An 18,435-nucleotide genomic window follows, 5' to 3' on the forward strand; every position below is an offset into this window, starting at 1 on the left:
AGAACATAGAACATAAGAACATGGAACATTGACTTATTTCATTGACATTGGGGCATTTTGGAATTCTGGAATTTTGGCATTTCGCTCTTTATGTTTTACTTGGTTCTAGTCTACTTCTCTTAGCAACTTTCATCAAGTAATTCATTTCTGATCGTCATTATTACAGGGGTTTATCGTGAGTCTCCGTGCCTAGGCGTAGCCCTGCTGGAGAGTAACTGGCCCCGATCCGTCGCCTTCAGAGCTTTGGGATCGGTAATTATAGCCGTGCTCACTTGCTTGAGTTGTCACGTCTGCCATGTGCAACCTCAGCTGATACAGTTCGTCAACACGGTGCTTCTCACACTTCACCGCGTCCCACGGCCTCGAGGCAGTGCACTCGGTCGAGCACCCCTGGCTCCTCGTGTTGCGTACCGAACTGTTGTCGAGCCTCGCGTCGTGCCCCGAGTAGTGCCTCGAGTGGGTGCTGAGTATTTCGATGTCGGTTTGGACGAAACGGTGCTGGGAGGGTGTTCGACGAAAGAGGTATCCGTGGTCCTGAGTACGGTCAATTGATTTGTTTCGGCGTGCATGTCGCGCTTTTTTTGAATCGTCTTTACTCACAGGAAGGTCATCTCGCCATCGTCTGGTCTGGGTGGTTCATTTTCTGCCTCTGTTTCAGATGTTAGTTCAAGGGTGATCACTCTATGACACGCGAGCGGTCATCTCCATACCTTTCTGTGCCTCTGCCTGCTTAGCTCTCCTGAACGAGTCTGCGATCGGGGCCTGTTGTAGTTGTTCAGCCTCTCGAACGGTTTCCGACACACTTTTCGATCATACCTCCGGGAAATCGACGCAGAACGCGTTCATATTCAAGCCGTAGAGGAAACTAGCAAAATTCTCGCTAAACCGCGTCAAGCTCTCGTGCATCAGCTGCAAATGCATAAAGTTGGCCTCAAGATCGGCCATTGAGTCTGCCAGCTCTGCGAACTGTGGTTCCAGCGCATTGATCGCGGGTTGATTGTATCCTGCATTACTGATGCTATGGCCGTATCCGTGGGCTTCTCCGGAGCGACGAACGCGAGCTAGGTCGTAGAGGCGTCGTGGGCGAGATGAGGGCCTAGGTCGCGAGGAGGATCGCGCGCCATCCATGTTGCGCGAGGAAGAAGAATGTCCTGAGAGGGTGGAATGGAACGAGGTATCTAGCTATCGGGCGACAATTGGGCGAACAGTTCAAGGCGGGTTCGGTGGGTGGAATGATTCGGGTAGAAGAAAAATGTTGGGTTGATGCCCCGCGACGTTGCCGGGTGATGAATGACTTCACCGAAATCTGTCAGTAGCGATTGATCTGCTATGAGACATCAGCATGGTAAAAAAAATCAAATTCTGTCGCAACAAGGAAGCTAAACAGAGCCCAGAACAGTTGACGATTTTCCCCGCAAGAGCGGATCGTCATTAATCTGGATTTCGAGCGAATCCACTTTGCGCCATCATTGTGTCCCATCTCAGGTCCTGGTCCCTGGTCTCTGGTCTCTCATCTTCTTGGCTTTTTCCTATCTTCTCTGACTAATATTATCTCCCGCCACATGCGGAACTGTCCTATTCCGCGCCGTCGTTTACATTCCTCGGCCCTTACTCTCTTGCCTTTGCGCGCACAGATCCCGATACGGTCTCCGGCGCTCGCGCGACACTACCCCACACGCCAACCGAGGGAGGCTTCATCCTTCTGGTCCGTTACATTCGCTCTCGTCGCTGTCACTGGCGGCGCCTGGATTCACAGTATATACTCCAATCCCAATTCCAAGCAGCAGCTGCCCGCGCCGTCCCGGATCCCTTCGCAAGAAACCTTCCTCGGTGTCATCGATACTCTCCAAACCATGCCTACCAAACCCGCCCCAGGTACCATCGGGGCCCTTACCCCGGAACAAGAGGCCAAACTCCAAGAATTTTGGGTACTCACACTCAAGGTCTTCGGAGTGAACATCGAAGCACTCGAAGCCGAAACCAATGGCAAAGCCAACCAAGAGGCACAAGGCCCCCCGAAGGAGAAGAAGCTGCCCTCCAAGCGCAGCAAATGGGGAATATTCAGTCGCTCCGGCGACGACGAAAATGATACCAAGAGCGTTTCGTCTGTGAATGGTGTCTCCTCAAGCCTGGCATCCATCAACATCACCGATGGCGATGACAAGTACGGCCAGTCCAAGGAATTCCAGCAGGCGCTAGAACAGATGAAGCCGGAGGAGATTCGCACCGCATACTGGAACATGGTGAAACAGGATCACCCGGACTCACTGCTTCTGCGCTTTCTGCGCGCTCGCAAGTGGGACGTCCAGAAGGCGCTTATCATGATGATCTCCACCATGCGCTGGCGTCTGCAGGATGTCCATGTTGACGACGATATCATGGCCAATGGTGAGGCCTTGGCCGTGAAGCAGTCAAAGAGCAGCGACGCTGCGGAAAAGAAAAAGGGAGAGCAATTCCTCCACCAGATTCGGCTGGGCAAGAGTTTCCTGCACGGCGTGGACCGCTTTGGTCGTCCTATCTGTCTTGTCCGTGTTCGTTTGCACAAGGCTGGTGATCAGGAACCAGAGGTTTTAGAGCGGTTTACCGTTTACACTATTGAGACGGCACGCTTGTTACTGGCTCCTCCAGTGGAGACGGCGGTATGTCTATGTCGTCCTATCTGGTGCTCAGAACTAATGATTGCAGACTATCGTATTCGACATGACCGACTTCTCTCTAGCCAACATGGATTACACCCCCGTCAAATTCATGATCAAATGCTTCGAGGCGAATTACCCCGAATCTCTCGGATCCGTCCTCATCCATAAGGCCCCGTGGCTCTTCTCCAGTGCGTTCTCTTGATATCAATATTGTTTATGTGACAACTCTAATTCGCCACATAGGTATCTGGAGCGTGATCAAGGGCTGGCTTGACCCTGTCGTCGCGGCCAAGATCAACTTCACCAAAAACAGGGAAGACCTGGAAGCATTCATCCCAAAGAGTCAAATCATCAAAGAGCTTGAAGGCGATGAGAACTGGGAATACAACTACGTTGAAGTCAAGGAAGGCGAGAACAAATTAATGGAAGACACAGAGACTCGCGACAAGCTTCTTGCCGAACGCCAGGTCCTCGCCAAGGAGATTCAGGGCGTCACGATCGAGTGGATCCGCGCCAGCTTCAAGAAAGAAACTGAGGCTGCCTCTGCTGCCAAAGCGAAGCGTGACGGCCTGATTGAGGAGCTACGCAAGCAGTACTGGGTTCTTGACCCGTACATTCGGGCTCGCTCGCTGTATGACAGATTGAACATCGTCAAAGGCGATGGCAAGATAGAGTTCTATCCCGGCACGGAGAACGAGGCGAAGACTGCATAATTGGTTTGCATAGGTTTCTTCTGTTGGGTTTCGGATATGTGTGAGATTTGCGGTTTAAATGGTTTGCATGGCTTTGTAGTATATACGGGCTTGGGCTTGAACGATGGAACAATCAGCTAGAATATATACAGAAGATTGATGATACAGAAGATTGATGAGACCTATCTAAGAAGCATCCTCTGTATTCTACTCATACCCGGCGCATGTTTAATAAAGTAAGTCAAAATGCGAGTCAATGGCATTTTAATCATCTCCAGTCCTGGATGGCTAGCTATATTTGATCCATTTACATCTTAGCCTTGATCTCCTCGTACAGAGCCTTGAGCTTATCCATCTCAGCATCCTTGGCGGGCCATCCAATGCTCAGACCCTCTTGCTCGTTGGGCTTGGGGATCTACCAATTTGTCAGTATACCTCCTATATTCGGGAATGTAAGGAACGCACCATGTGGAAGTGGACGTGGTCAACGACCTGGTGAGCAATACGGCCGTTGTTCTGCAGGATGTTAAAATCCTCAGCGCCGCTGGCCTTGGCGATCTTCTTCGCTACGGGCTAAACGAATTATGTTAGCGGGTGTGTTTGTTCCCTTGTAGGGACCTTGCGGGTTGGCGGGTGAGCCCGACCCCGGTCCAGGTTTGTCCTCTGTGCATGCTTCTTTCTTTTTCTTCTCATCCATTTCTTCAGTTGAGCAGGGTTTCAACATACCAGGATCTCGAGCAGGTCGTCGTCGGGAATGTCGGTGAGCTTCGCACCGTGGAACTTTGGGGATGACGAGCTGTTCGTATGAGGTCAGCTTTATTCATGCTTTGTTGAGTCATATGAGCTGTTTCCATGAACTGTGGTCCGGTGCATAGCTGGAATAATATACACAGAGAATCGCAGGCGAAAAGTACAACGTCGCGACGACTGGACGATCCGACGACGCGGTGCGGGGAAGGGTGAAGGGTGAAAGGTACACAAGGCAACTTACAGCATGACCGCGGCTGAGCGGCTGAATATCGAGGAAGGCAAAGACCTTCTCGCTCTCGAAGAGCTTGAAAGAAGGGATATCACCTGCAGCGATTGAGAGTTAGCATCCCAACGCATTACGGTCAAGGTCACCGCGATCGGGTAAAGGGCATTCGCGATCCACGAATCTCGAATCTTGGAAGCAGACGTACCCTTGATGATCTTGCAGAAAATACAAGCAGCAGAAGACATTTTGAGTGTGTGCTTTTGTAGTCAATGTGAATGGAGTGAGGTAGAGATTGGAAAGAAATTCAAGCTACAACAAATTGAAGTCATCGATATGCGGGGTCAGAAAAATAAAGCGTTGGCGGGAGAGGGAATCGAACGGGAGTCGCCCAGACTAAAGGCGCCCGATATATATCACTATTGGGTCGTAATCCCGAGGAGTGGGACAAGCTAGTACAGAACCCATTTCTTGCCTTTTACCAGAGATGGCCGTGGTTTGCCCACAAAACTCCTCTATTGAATCTTTGGAAACACAATTGCAACATAGCTGTTGTATTTTTTGCCTTTTCTGCTCGCAGCATCATAAATAAAAAGGCTTGCTTTATTACTCGATACCTTTTTTCCGAGGTTTTCTCTGCAATAGGATGGTTTTCTGGGGGTACTATACGCGTGTGCGTAGCAATTTCGTGCGTGCGTAGATCTTCGATTCTTCCACAGACGCCTTCCTCGGTACAAAGGTTCAGCCTTTCCAATTCGTATTATGCAAGTGTTTACTTTTCCTTCTGCACTTCTCTTGGTATCATATGCGATCAATTGACAAGAAATCTGTGAGCCATTGCCCTTCTTGTTGCATCAATATTTCGCCAAAGCAGACAATGTTCCGGCTAGAGAATATACGCCATAGATTTGCATCACTTACTACTGACTGCTAACTTCCTGAAAGTCAGATATTCCTCACGATACTTGAAAGACGAGCTTGAAAAGTTACGCAAGAATCATTCGCTAAGGTTGACGTCTGGATTTGGAAGTCTAAGTGATAATGCATAAGTGGGTGATTTTCACCGAATTACTGGTCATCCACATGTCGGAAAAAATAGCAAGCCATGAGTGGGACATGGACATCATCGCCTCTTTGTTATCTGTACGTAGATCGTTGTTATAGTGCGTGGTGAAATGGGTGGGCAAACATCCAATCACAGTGGGTATATTGTCAGACCTTTCGTGTGCGTGCACTGTATAGATGGATGTACAAGCCACCATAACGCAGTTCTCTCCTCCAGGCTCAAGCGGGTCATTCAAAACAGTCAACATATGTCACTCAATAAGAAACAGTATCAAAAAGAAGAGGAAGATAGCGACAGTGTAGACCATCCAGTGCTGGGTACCGAATCGGGTTTAGCGGCCAGTCCCGTGGTCTTCCCGAATTGACCTGCGAAAGCCCGTTACTGCACCTCACCCACCCCGAATTACCTCTCCCCTCCGCTGGTCTCTCCAGACTCTCTCAGAGGCCATGCAAAAGTCTCGGGCCATCAACTCTGCCCTGGGGTCGCGGGCTTTTGCCCCCACCCCACGGGTCACCGTCATGATCCAGCGCCGTTTCCTCCAGGACGTTGCCATCTCTCGCACCGGACGTCCTATCTTGAAGGTCCAGGGTGGCCGGTAAGTGCTCAATTGAACTTCCCTAGCTGCGAACAGCTTGCTAACAGTCTGCGCCAATAGCTCTTCCCTCGGAGGTACCATTGCCCTTCCGCTTGATCCTGCCTCACGTCCGACTTGCTCACCCATCACTTCTAGGCCACACCGCGACCGTCTTTGGTGCTACCGGTTTCCTGGGTCGCTACCTTGTCAACAACCTTGGTATGTCGAGGTTCCTCTGGGTGCAATTGATTGAAGGAATGAAGACTGACATCCCGCAGCTAAGCAGGGATGCAACGTCGTTATTCCGTACCGTGAGGAGATGATGAAGCGCCACTTGAAGGTCACTGGTGATCTCGGACGTATCACTTTCATGGTACGGACTTCCTTGTTCTATTGAATATCGGACGACATCTGACTCCCACAGGAATATGATCTGCGCAACACTCAGTCCATCGAGGAGAGCGTTCGTCACTCCGACGTTGTTTACAACCTGACTGGTCGCCAGTACCCGACCAAGTGAGTGCGGTTGGATCATAAGGGGCTACAATGGGTCATTAACAGGGAACAGGAACTTCTCCTTGACCGACGTTCACGTGGATGGTGCTGAGCGCATCGCCGAGGCCGTTGCTAAGTACGACGTGGACCGCTTCATCCACGTCTCTTCGTACAACGCCCGCCGCGATTCTCCCTCCGAGTTCTTCGCTACCAAGGTGGGATAATCTGGTGCCCATTCTGTACGCAAAAATACTGACCCAAAACAGGCCTGGGGTGAGGAAGTCGTTCGTTCCATCTACCCCGAGACCACCATTGTGCGTCCCGCCCCGATGTTCGGTTTCGAGGACAACCTCCTTCACAAGCTCGCCGGAACCAGCCCCTTGCTCCACTCCAACAACCTTCAAGAGCGCTTCTGGCCTGTTCACGTAAGTGCCCCGCATTCCACCAAAACTTCTGTCGCTCACGATTGCTAGGCTCCCGATGTTGCTCGCGCCCTGGAGCGCATGCTGCACGACGAGAGCACCGTCGGTCAGACCTTTGAGCTCTACGGCCCCAAGGAGTACTCGAGTGCGGAGATCGCCGAGCTTGTCGACACCGAGATTGTCAAGGAGCGCACCCGCATCAACGTTCCCAAGAGGCTCCTCAAGCCGCTCGCCTTCTACCTCAACAAGTACCTCTGGTGGCACACCATGTCCGCTGACGAGATTGAGCGTGAGCACATCGACCAGGTTATTGACGCCGAGGCTAAGACCTTCGCGGATCTGGGCATGACCGAGTTGGCCGATCTGGCCGATCTGACCTTCCACTACCTGGTACGTTTTTACACCTTCACGCAGCTGCGAAACGGTCACTAACTTCCCACCAGAAAAGATACCGCAGCTCATCTTACTACGATCTTCCCCCGATGACGGAGAAGGAGCGTCGCGAGGACAGGAAGTACCTGCATGTGCTGGACGACCAGTAGTCTGTGTTTTTAATGTGTACATAAGCCGTTCCTGGACCAATTCCATTTCCTTGTGTTGTCTAGATCGGTTCCAACGTAACACAATCTATGAACCACGGCGTATGTAGGAAAGATTGGTGGAATCGCGTATGATAAGTAGCCCGCAGAAAATCGGAGCTCGGCCCCGCAATTCATGGAATGCGGATAACATCATGGTTCAACCTCTCCCACCTACAACTCCGAACTTCACCAACAATGCCGCCCCCAATCCTCCTCCTCAAGACCAGATCCTCTCCGAATGATGGCTATGAAGAATTCTTCACCGCAAATAACTATACGCCCACCTTCGTCCCCGTGTTAGAACACCGCTTCAATGACAAAAACCTAGCCCACGTGCGCTCGCTCTTCATCACCGGCGCATTCAATGCCTCAGACAATGGCAATTCCAAGACCTCCAGCCCCAAATACGGCGGCATGATATTCACCAGCCAACGCGCCGTCGAAGGCTTCGCAAACATGATCTCCCAACACGGCCGTACGTCCCACTCCACACCTACACCTACACCTACACCTACACCTATGTCTACACCTACACCTCCAGATCGAAATATAAATTCAGACCCAAATGCAATCGCAGTACCATGCTAAATAAATACTTCCCAAGTCTCGCCCCCTTCACAAGATATCCCCCTCTATACCGTCGGCCCAGCGACAGCACGAACCCTCACAACCCTCCGCAACGCCCACCTCCCCTCATCCACCATTCACGGCGCAGACACTGGAACAGGCGAGAAACTAGCCCACCTCATGCTACAACATTATAATACCCTCCACGACACAGAAGAGAACCCAAAGCTCCTATTCCTAGTCGGTGAGCAGCGGCGAGACATTATTCCCAAAACACTCATGGACCCGAACATACCACAAAATAAGCAGATCCCAGTGGAGGAAGTTGTAGTCTACGAGACCGGGGAGATGGAGTCCTTTGAGGGTGATTTCAGAAAAGTGATGGAGTTGGCTGAGCGTGAGAGTGAACGTGTTGTGTGGGTTGTGGTGTTCTCGCCGAGTGGATGTGAGGCTATGTTAAGGGTTCTGGAACTAGGGCCGTATGCGAAGGATGATGGTGGACGGGGGAATGTATTTGTTGCGACGATTGGACCTACGACTCGAGACCATTTGAGGGGTCTTGGCTTTGAGCCGCATGTTTGTGCGGAGAAGCCGAGTCCCGAGGGTGTCGGGGAGGGAATTAGGAGGTTTATGGAGGAGAGAGGACTTGGAAATAGTTCCTGATGTGTTTTCCGCGGGGCTTGTTGGACATGGAATACCCTGTATATCTGGAATTATTCTCTAGAACTACATAGAACGTGGGTTATGTTTCACTCAAATTGGCGTGTATAGAAGCCCACATCCTACTATTCCCCTCATGTCTTTCGCTTGTGTTCATACAAGAGCATCAGAAGCTACTAGACTGTTGCCATTTCAGGGTTTCGTCTATGAGGAGAAGCCTGGCTTCGAGATCTTTAAGCTCTTGTACTAAGCATAATGTGATGGCCGGCCTTGTCGGTTCCGGGCCAGAGTCCCTGGCCGAACTCTTTGGGATGCCAGGTCTACTCTGGGTATAAACTGAAGAAATCATTACGTGAGCGCTAGGCTAGATGTTTGCAAGTTTCTTGAGTCACAAATGCAGTGTGTTTGGTGGCGTGTATGGCCAAGAAGTTACTTGAGTCTTGTTGCATATTCTGCTTGGGTAGAAAAGGGAAGAAAACAAAAAGACTTTCAACGCATTGATCATGAGAAGTTGATATTGAGATGTTGATGATGAGGGTAGATCACACTTATTCAAATGTTTCCGGGTGTTGCTAGCTTATCCACTGTGTGAAATTGAAATCACGCTGACAAAATGATTTGCATGCTCAAATATTGCAGATAGGATCCTTATCGCATGATTTCCTCATAGATGAGTCCTGACACCGTGCGTCAATATCAAAATCAAGATCAAGATGTAGAGATGGGGAAGCCATACCTTTCAATTGCTCCTTACTCAACGCATCTTTGTTCTTGTCAAAGTCAAAGAATCCCTCGGGAATCGGGGGCGCGGTGGGCTCATCCTCCGGATCGTGGTACGGCTCCAGGTACGGGTGGCGCAGGGCATCCTCGACGGAGATACGCTTAACGGGATTGAAGGCGAGGAGTTTCTCGAGCAAGTCCAGGGCCAGGTCGTTGCTCTTGGGGAAGAGGGCGCGGAAGGGGATCTTCTTTTTAAAGGGGAGCGAGCGGATGTACTCGCGCGCTCTTCGGGATTTGATGCCGTAGTAGTCTTCCATGGTGGGTGTCCCGAGAACGTCCAGAATCAGGGTCAATTGGTGGTGGTCTGGAATTGTTAGATGGGAAACTTTGGGCATTGGGACGCCAGGGTATACGTACAGTCCTTTCCGGGGAACAAAGGCTTGCCGCTAAGCATCTCGGCCAGGATACAGCCCACACTCCAAACATCAATAGCTTTGGTGTATTCTTTGAATGTCAACATGATCTCCGGTGCACGATACCAGCGGGTGGCCACGTATTCCGTCATGAACCCAGAGTTATCGTCAGTGGAGGCGGCCGATCGCGCCAGGCCGAAATCACACACTTTCAAATCACAGTTGGCATTGAGCAGCAAGTTAGACGGCTTCAGGTCTCGGTGGAGAACATTGGCGGAGTGCATTGCCTTGAGGGCACGCAGTGTCTGGTAGATAAAGTATTGACAGTGGTCGTCGGACAGATCTTGTGTGCGAATGACTCGATGCATGTCAGTCTCCATCAATTCCTGAATCAAGTACACTTCGTTAAAACCCTCATAGTTGCGGGGCCGTTGGATATCCAAGATGGAGATAATGTTCTCGTGGTTAAAGTACCGCAACAGCTTCATCTCGCGCAATGTACGCAGGCAGAACATGGAGTGGTCGAACGGAGTAATCTTTTTGATGGCGACCTTTTGGCCGGAGGGCTTGTGAATGGCGGAGCTGCGAATATCAGCATGGCGGTATTTTCTCCCATGGTTATTTTTGCGCACCAGACGACACCGTAAGCACCTTCACCGATAACATCCTGGATCTCGTATTGATCGGACACGTTAAAGGAGATCTTCCGCGATCCTCCCGCCGGGGGGTTTTGCTGGCCCATGATGAAAACGACCTGTTCGAAAATTGAAGGCTCTGAGGGACAGTCAGTTATAGATATCCAGTGCGAGTGTGCCCACGATGATAGCTGGACGATGGAGCGAGAGAACCATTTCATGGTGACTTTTGGGGGGCAAACACAAAGCATCCACATAACGAGAGACTTGCAGTCTTGGGGAATGCACAGCGCTGCTGGGGTGGGAAGAGGAGACTCTCGACAATCACATTGGGGGAAAGTAAAGCTTACTTTCGCGCGGGGTGGTTGTCTTTCTTCACTGGTATCTTCTATCTCGGAGAATGGTCGCGCAGGCCGACACTCCCGTAATCTGGTGGTCTGGTGGTCTAGTAGTCTAAAAGTCGAGAAGACGCAAGAAGCTCGGAAAGCCAGGGGAAGGTGAGATCGAGCTGGTATCGGATAGGAGGATAGTTTCGGATCTGGCAATATGTTAGTCGAGCCGGGGCGGGGTCGACGCCGATCCCCACTTACCACCTCTTGAACGAATGTGTTCGATACCCCGAAAAGTAGGTAGCCCGGAGGTTGGACGATACGCAGTCGGAGGCTCGAGGTTGAAGTTGAAGGTTGCAAGTCGGAGGTTGTAGGTTGCAGGTTGCAGGTTGCAGGTTCAAGTGGGGAGCGTAAAGAGCCACGGGCCGCAAGTTGGTGGGGCAGCTACCAGAGAAAAAAAAAATCAGGGGGGGAAAATCGATGGAAGGGGGAGATGATTTACGCGCTACTGTCGGAGGTTGAGGGGGATCATCTGAGAATAGAGGCTGGGCTCTTGCTAACTCGACTGGTGAAACTACTCCGTGTTTACAAAACTTTCCCCACCTCTACCATAAGATCTTCGTCAGAATACTCGGTGGGTGCTCCGCCACCAGCGCCAAATAGCCAGCTCGTTCGCGTCTGTGTGTTGAGAAAAAAAAGGCGCTACTGTCGGACGTGATCACAATCACAGTGACCAGTCACCTCCACGGAGAGATGGACCACTTTGGCTTCCTCATTGGAGCCCCGTGCGGTTTCACGGAGTGGGAACATCCAGCGATGGTAAGACACAAAATAGACGTCGATTTTCTGCTGCGAGAGCAACGTAGATGTCAAACATGGGGGCTTCTATCGCCCTATACAACCCGGATACCGAAACTTGGTCTACTTGCACTTCCCATATAACAGATATCCTGGCCCGTAATGATACAGGCGGGTGAGAGAAGATGGAGACATGAAACAGAGAAACAGGCACAGGCACAGGCACGGGAACGAGAATAGGTGCGTGAATAGGAACAAGAAACAGGAAACGTAGGAGTCATGAGCAACCGGGTATGAAGACCGACGGGTCGGGCTTTACTGCACGACCTGAAGACGTGGTTAGTAAAGGGAGTGATGTCGATCTGGACCATCATACCTTCTCCCGCAAAGTACCCATCCACTGCTCCAGGCTCGGGCTCTGGTCTGCCCGGTCCTCCACCAGGGTCGACTGTGCCCAAAGACGCAGGCCGGGCTCGCCATCCTCGCGAACCACGTACAGGTGAGGCACGATCATGCTGCCCACACCCTTGGACCGGTGGTCGCGGCTCTTCTCGATCACGTTACGCACGCGCTGATTGAACTCGTTGTCCACTTCGGGGAGGGTCTGCTTGCCCACCCGCAGTTCGTCCTTGCTCGGCACCCCGAACACGTCCATGATGAGCTGAGGCACGGCGTTATGGCCAACCCACAGGAATTGGGTCTGGCCGTCGTCGATGAGGTACAGACCGTAGTTGGCAATGGACTTGGAGGAAAGGTTGACGGCGGGAGGAAGCACGATCTCGCCGGTCTGCTCGTCTGGGATACCTGCATTGTCGGGCATGTCGTGGAGAGAGTACATCTTGGGGTAGATGTACTGGATGAGGAGAGGCAGGGGCAGAGTCGACAAGAGGCAGAGCGCGGCAGATCGCATATCCGTAGGGATCTGTGCAGACTTGCGGAGACCAAGCTATACATTCAGATTAGCAACTGAAAGCGCGTGAAGAGGCAAAAGGGGAAAACGTACGTTCTTGATCATGGCCAGGAAGAGAACGGGCAGGCCACGCATGTTGGCTGGGAATTGCAGGCCACCGCCACTAACACTGCCCCCAGCAAGTTCCTTGCGGTAAGTGGTCAACAGCTCGATGAGCTTGGCTTGAAGAGCCTCGCGAGCAGGCTCGAGACCGCTGCTCAACGTACGTTCAACGGCCTTGTGGCTGAAGAAGGTCGCAACAGCCTGCTGATCAACCGAGGCATAGATGTCGGCCAAGTTGGTGGTAGTAGGCAGAGCCAACGTGAGGACACGGATGCGACGTTCGCCGTTGCAGGTGGTGTGAAGAACGGCAGCTTGCAGACAGACGATCGGCTTTGCGACAGTCTCATCAATAGCCACCTCGACCACGTATGCCTGATCGCGGGGGAAGGCGGGGAAGGCGCAGAGATCGGAGCTGCGGTTAAAGAAGTTTCCGTAGAAAGTGCTCATCCGAAGACCGGTGGTGGCACGCACACGGAGAACAGCCTCCAGACCAATCTCTGACGAGAGGTACTCGGAAAACTCCCGAGCAAACTTAACGGCGTCTTCACTCCGAGCGGCATTCCAGCCGGGATAGAAATAGGTCTGGCCACCAGTGTAGCGGGGCAAGTTGCTCAGAGATGCCACGTCCTGGTACTGCGACGAGAAGAGGAACATATCCACAGACACCTGGGCCTTGGAGCATTCGACTGCAAAGCTCTTGTAGAACGAATTGGCCGTTTGTAAAAGAGCCGATTCCTTGTTTGTGCCCAGCACCTTTTTGTCTTCACGCATGGTGAGAGCTCCATGGCCAATATTGGGCAGAGAAGCGCTCAGTACAGTCATCTTACCTCCAACGGGGGAGATCAACTTGTAACCAGCCCGCAAAGCCGAACCCATAGCACAGCTGTTATTCTGGGTGTTCTGGAACATCTCCTGCAATTTGTCGAGGAAGTTCTCGATGTTCTCCCGGCATTCGCTCAGCGTCACGAGAAGATCGGTGGGGATGGGCAAGAAGGGTTCATCGAGATCACTGACAACCAGCATCCGGGCCTCGGAGCTTTCTGACTGATCCCGAGGGATGCTAAAGTAGTGCAGGCTTGAATCCACGGCAATGAAGCCCAATCTGGTCCGTCGGTCTGCGTTGGGAATACGGTCAAGGCTCTCCTTGATGCAGCGTGCGCTGGTAGCCAGCAGACCGCTGGTGACGGAGGAGTAGCTAACATCGATCAAGAAGAGATACACAAGCGGCTGGGGGGGGTCGGACCATGTACTCCTGAGGAGCAACAAACTCCAACATGCTATGGTTCAGATCGGCACGCAGAGAGCGGTCGGCCGGCTTCTGCAGTGTCGCATCCCAATCGAACGCCTGGGGCACGTCGTTCGTGAGGTTACACATGTTGCAGCGCCAGCGGTGACCATGATCGAGGAAGGTGACAAAGGGGTTGATATAAGACCGGCAGCGTCTGCATCGTGAAATCACTTGGTCCGGAATGACGGGGATGGGGTCCTCCTGGTCGTGAAGAGCTCCGTAGGGCTGGATCACCAAAGCGAATGGCAATTTGGACTTTTTAAGGAGTGAATTATTTGTCGGAACCGCGTTCAGGGTGGACCGCATGTATTTCGAAGGGCAATTGGCATCGGGCGAGGGGTAAACACTGCTCTGTGGATTGTTAGCATCGCTCCAGTCCATACACGCTGGGGTCAAACAGCACATACCCCCGGGGGCAGAACGATGGGAGGTGGAGGGTAGTCCAGCTCCGCGACGTTAAAGGGTTGAGAGATGAGGTCTGTCGGATAGAGTTGGTTGAGTTGGACCTGGCGAGCGGGTTGCACCACGGGCTGCTGCTGAGGCGGGGGCATGTGGTGCGGCTCAGCCATGCCCATGCCACCGAACTGCTGGGTCATTTGCGCAACTTCAGGCCCGGGCTGAGCGTAAGCTGCTAGTGCGGGCTGTATCTGGCTTGGGTCGGCGCCGTACGCCGGTTGTTGATATCCCATGGCCTGGGCTTGTGGCTGCTGAGGGTAGGCACCGTAGGCACCTCCGGCCGTGGGCTGACCACCGAGTGCAGCATTGGCACCAGAGCCAAAGTCAAAGGCCTCGCCAGCATAGGTTCTCTTCTTCTTTCCTCCGGCGGCGACAGGGGCGGGCGCACCTTGCGCGGGGACGGACGACTGGTGCTGAGGGTCTGGGGAGCTGTAGCCAGGCTGGCCGTACCCTTCCTGAGGAGGGTAACCCCCTTGTGGAGCTGCCATGGAGGACTGATAAGGAATATGTGACCGGAGTTGGGTTCCGCAATGAAGGTCGGGGTTGGGGGTCAAGTTCGGGAGGAGGTTGAGTCGAGATGGGGCGCGGGCAACAGCTTCGCTAGAACCCCACAATCAGTTTAGTCGCAACGACGGATTCAAATGTTGCAATGTTCGATCGCGACAGAATTTCTTGAGCCGAACAGAAAATAGGAAAGAGCAAAATGGAACGCTAGATCGTACCTTGAGAAGGGGCAGCTGAGGGTTCAACACTCAAGTCAAGAGGCGGTGATGGAATACGGTGGCCTTTAGGTGGCCGCACAGCCAATCATGCGCCACCGGAGACATCTGAGCTTCGGTTCTGATTTCGATGTATAACTTGCATATCAGAATTTAAGTCAGAGCTAGCGGGATTGCATCGATGAATGATCTAGAATAGAATACCCTTGGGAGGCAGCGTGCTTACTATAAATGTCGTTCTATATAATTGTTCAGCCTCGTGCTTGTTGCATCATTAAATATCCAAGTTGACTGGCACGATCTAGAAATCAGTATACCCTCAAATGTGAACAATCCGAAGCGAGTCCATAGATGATATATAATTCTATCATTTGATTTGGTATCACTGACCACTTCGAGAACCAAAACAACTATCTGGATAGACTTGATAAAGTGGTGAGGTACACTGTAGCGTGCTGGAATACCAAAGAGGGCGGTTGCCCTGCCAACAGACCACCACAATTGTCTTCCGTGAACTCCTCCACCGTGCCGTCCTCTGTTCAACATCCACCAAAGGTAGGTCGGTTTCTTTTCTTTTGTGGGGGGAATATTTCACTATATCTCTTCTTTCTTTCATTTGGTCCTTCTGCGAGTTATTGTATCGATAATTTGCATTCTTGCAATAATTTCGAAACGTCCGTGAATGTTCAAGCTGTCACAATGAGCGTCCGAGTCGTTGCACGTGTCCGACCCCTCCTCAAAACCGAGCGAGAAACTGATGTTATCGTTCGCACCGGTTCTTCTGGACCGTCCGAGGCCAAGTCGCAGCAATCCACCAATGGCGACCGCAAGCTGGCCGCTTTGAGGGACCGGGATAACGTGGTGCGCATTCCCAATCCAAAGAATGGGGGCGAAGAATACACATTCCAATTCAGTGCTGTGTATGATGCCGAGGTCGCACAGCAGGAGATGTTTGATGCCGAGGGTGAGTGCTGTCTGGTGGCGGAGCCCGAGAAAGCCTCGTTCATAATTTATGCTGATCAATTTCAGTCGCACCCACTATTAAGCACCTCTTCAACGGATTCGATATCACCATTTTCGCATACGGTGTGACGGGTACTGGAAAAACACACACGATGCGTGGTGGGAAAAGTCTTGCCGATAGAGGTGTCATTCCTCGTCTCCTAAGTGGCATCTATCGTCGCAGCCGAAAGATTGAGAAAGATACTGGCGGCGAAACTACGGTTCAGGTCTCTCTCAGCTATTACGAGATCTACAACGACAAGGTGTATGATTTATTCGAGCCGCCTGAGAAGCGCACTCTGGCTGGTCTTCCGCTGCGTGATAACGGAGGCAAGACTGTGGTCTGTGGGTTGACGGAGAAGCCCTGCACAAGCTTGAAGGAGTTCGAGGGTCTTTACGACCAGGCCAATAACAACCGCTCCACTTCTGCGACCAAGGTATGTATGGAATTGGACCAGGAGAATTTGACACGCGTTGACCATGACGTCTAGTTGAACGCCCATTCATCTCGTTCGCATGCCATTCTCGGTGTCAAAGTCACTGTCACTTCGCCCGAAAGCACTCGCATCAGCACCGCGTCCGCGATTGACCTTGCAGGTTCGGAGGACAACCGCCGGACGGAGAATGACAAGGAGCGCATGGTCGAATCAGCCAGCATCAATAAGAGTCTCTTTGTTTTGGCGCAATGCGTCGAGGCTATTACAAAGAAACAGCATCGAATCCCATACCGCGAGTCGAAGATGACCAGAATTCTTTCTCTGGGACAAAACAATGGACTGACAGTAATGATTCTCAACCTGGCACCCGTCCGCTCATACCATCTGGACACAATCAGCTCTCTGAGTGTCGCCAATCGCACTAGGAAGATCGAAGTGCGCGAAGTGGAGAATGACCCGATCTTCAAGGGCCCGGCGAGGCCATCGATTCGGCCATCGCTGGCAGCTTCTCGGCAGCCGTTGCGCCCTCTCACAGCCTCTGTCAACGTGAACATGCCTGTTCCTGCCGCAAAAGACTCCTCGAAGAAGGATGAGGAGAAGCCGCTCAAAGCATTCAGCGTCTATTCTGATCGAGCTCAGCCGAAGCCCGTGACCCAGATCCGGAAGCCCGAGACTAAGAGAACTTCTCTCTCCTCCGAAACACCTACTGCACGCTCATTAAAGCCTCGTCAGATGCTTGCTCCTCTCCAGCCTCATTTGGGTAGCTCGGATCTTTCTGCTGCTAGGATCGAGGAGATGGTTGCAAAGAAGGTCGAAGAGATCTTGGCAGTGCGTGCAGTGAGCGAGCAGTCAAGACACACCCAGGTTCGCGAGTTGAATGATCAACTTCAACGGCGGCTGGAGCAATTGGAGCAACGCATTGAAGGAACCGAGGACGCTCGCGCTGAGGGTCTTTCCTATCTGCTTATGGCAAAACAGCACCAGGCACGCGGTGAGAACAGCTCTGCATTGAGAATGTACCAGTTGGCGCTCCCGCATTTCCCACACAACGAGAAATTAGCTTCCAAGATTGCCGCCTTGAAAGAGCGCCTCGAGGGCAAGCCTCAATTACGATCTGTTAGTGCTGCTTCCCCTCCCTCGAAAGGCAAGCTCGGCAGCATGCTCTCCCTAAGCATGAAGAAAGAGCCCACCGTGACATTGGGCAAGCGTCAAGCTGAAGATTCTGACGATGAGTACGTGGATCCGCTTACCATGGAGTATGACGAAACTGGCTTCCTTGATACCTCTCATCCCAAGAAGAAGCGTGCCCCAGGCAAGGCAATCCGCAAGAGTGAAGATGATCTCGCTGCTCTGGATGATCACCAGGATCCCTCCCTTTCACCTCGCACTGTTCATCTCTTGTCAATCATCAACTCGCGTGATGTCAGCCAGATCAAGCTTCTCAAGGGCGTTGGCGTGAAGAAGGCCGAGGCAATTGTCGATTGTCTCTGTGAGATGGACCAATCCTCAAACACAGACGTGGGAATGATCTCCGACCAACCTCAATTCCAGGTGGACAGCCTGGCGCAACTAAGTACGTTGAAGGGAGTGGGCATTCGCACGGTTGAAAATATGCGCAATGGAGTCTTGATCTGAGACATTTTCATGACCTCCCCTATATAGAGCATTTTCTTATTTTTCAGACATGCATCATTCAGCGACGGTGCTGCGGCGTTTTGGACCTATAGCTGGGATAGGTTGGAGTTATTCTATTCAGCACGAGTGTGCCTTTCTCAGTGATCCACGGATCTGTACCATTAGCATTGAACATTCGCGAGGTTCTCTATATCTCAATATATCATTGCATTTTTCCATCTTGCTCTTCGTCTATACTGCATTAATTCCATTTCGCCATGTCAGGGCGTATGCACAGATCTATATCACAGGGCCGATATAATTCTTTGGAAGGTTGGAATGA

General features: G+C 52.0%; 8 protein-coding genes across 8 annotated transcripts; 4 read left to right on the forward strand and 4 right to left on the reverse strand.

Moving 5' to 3' along the window:
• Positions 1-189: 189 nt before the first annotated feature.
• On the reverse strand, positions 190-1,128 carry N7477_010085 (DASH complex subunit DAM1; the record flags this gene model as incomplete). Its single annotated transcript, XM_056971746.1, has 5 exons — positions 190-241; positions 412-534; positions 601-649; positions 711-762; positions 817-1,128. 5 exons carry the CDS (start codon positions 1,126-1,128, stop codon positions 190-192), a joined length of 588 nt encoding a protein of 195 aa, XP_056818725.1.
• Positions 1,129-1,562: 434 nt separating this feature from the next.
• On the forward strand, positions 1,563-3,352 carry N7477_010086 (CRAL-TRIO domain-containing protein; the record flags this gene model as incomplete). Its single annotated transcript, XM_056971747.1, has 3 exons — positions 1,563-2,639; positions 2,686-2,827; positions 2,883-3,352. The coding sequence occupies 3 exons, from the start codon at positions 1,563-1,565 to the stop codon at positions 3,350-3,352; spliced, it is 1,689 nt and encodes a 562-aa protein (XP_056818726.1).
• A 286-nt stretch (positions 3,353-3,638) lies between these two features.
• On the reverse strand, positions 3,639-4,552 carry N7477_010087 (HIT family protein; the record flags this gene model as incomplete). Its single annotated transcript, XM_056971748.1, has 5 exons — positions 3,639-3,746; positions 3,797-3,904; positions 4,058-4,111; positions 4,323-4,405; positions 4,513-4,552. The coding sequence occupies 5 exons, from the start codon at positions 4,550-4,552 to the stop codon at positions 3,639-3,641; spliced, it is 393 nt and encodes a 130-aa protein (XP_056818727.1).
• A 1,264-nt stretch (positions 4,553-5,816) lies between these two features.
• Positions 5,817-7,403, forward strand: N7477_010088 (complex I NDUFA9 subunit family protein; the record flags this gene model as incomplete). The annotated part of the gene is made up of 9 exons (XM_056971749.1): positions 5,817-5,965; positions 6,026-6,039; positions 6,101-6,163; positions 6,223-6,317; positions 6,369-6,460; positions 6,513-6,654; positions 6,706-6,864; positions 6,913-7,251; positions 7,305-7,403. 9 exons carry the CDS (start codon positions 5,817-5,819, stop codon positions 7,401-7,403), a joined length of 1,152 nt encoding a protein of 383 aa, XP_056818728.1.
• Positions 7,404-7,637: 234 nt separating this feature from the next.
• Positions 7,638-8,672, forward strand: N7477_010089 (uroporphyrinogen-III synthase HEM4; the record flags this gene model as incomplete). Its single annotated transcript, XM_056971750.1, has 2 exons — positions 7,638-7,917; positions 8,047-8,672. 2 exons carry the CDS (start codon positions 7,638-7,640, stop codon positions 8,670-8,672), a joined length of 906 nt encoding a protein of 301 aa, XP_056818729.1.
• A 645-nt stretch (positions 8,673-9,317) lies between these two features.
• N7477_010090 (mitogen-activated protein kinase) lies at positions 9,318-10,544 on the reverse strand (the record flags this gene model as incomplete). Its single annotated transcript, XM_056971751.1, has 4 exons — positions 9,318-9,346; positions 9,406-9,753; positions 9,807-10,384; positions 10,435-10,544. The coding sequence occupies 4 exons, from the start codon at positions 10,542-10,544 to the stop codon at positions 9,318-9,320; spliced, it is 1,065 nt and encodes a 354-aa protein (XP_056818730.1).
• A 1,390-nt stretch (positions 10,545-11,934) lies between these two features.
• On the reverse strand, positions 11,935-14,808 carry N7477_010091 (COPII subunit SEC24; the record flags this gene model as incomplete). The annotated part of the gene is made up of 4 exons (XM_056971752.1): positions 11,935-12,510; positions 12,568-13,771; positions 13,845-14,215; positions 14,272-14,808. 4 exons carry the CDS (start codon positions 14,806-14,808, stop codon positions 11,935-11,937), a joined length of 2,688 nt encoding a protein of 895 aa, XP_056818731.1.
• Positions 14,809-15,738: 930 nt separating this feature from the next.
• N7477_010092 (kinesin family protein) lies at positions 15,739-18,113 on the forward strand (the record flags this gene model as incomplete). The annotated part of the gene is made up of 3 exons (XM_056971753.1): positions 15,739-16,003; positions 16,069-16,478; positions 16,533-18,113. 3 exons carry the CDS (start codon positions 15,739-15,741, stop codon positions 18,111-18,113), a joined length of 2,256 nt encoding a protein of 751 aa, XP_056818732.1.
• Between the last annotated feature and the right edge of the window lie 322 nt (positions 18,114-18,435).

The sequence above is a fragment of the Penicillium maclennaniae genome, assembly GCF_028827695.1.
Source record: "Penicillium maclennaniae strain IBT 15551 chromosome Unknown utg000008l:1.0-3552695.0:1.0-3555053.0, whole genome shotgun sequence".
Taxonomy (NCBI): domain Eukaryota; kingdom Fungi; phylum Ascomycota; class Eurotiomycetes; order Eurotiales; family Aspergillaceae; genus Penicillium; species Penicillium maclennaniae.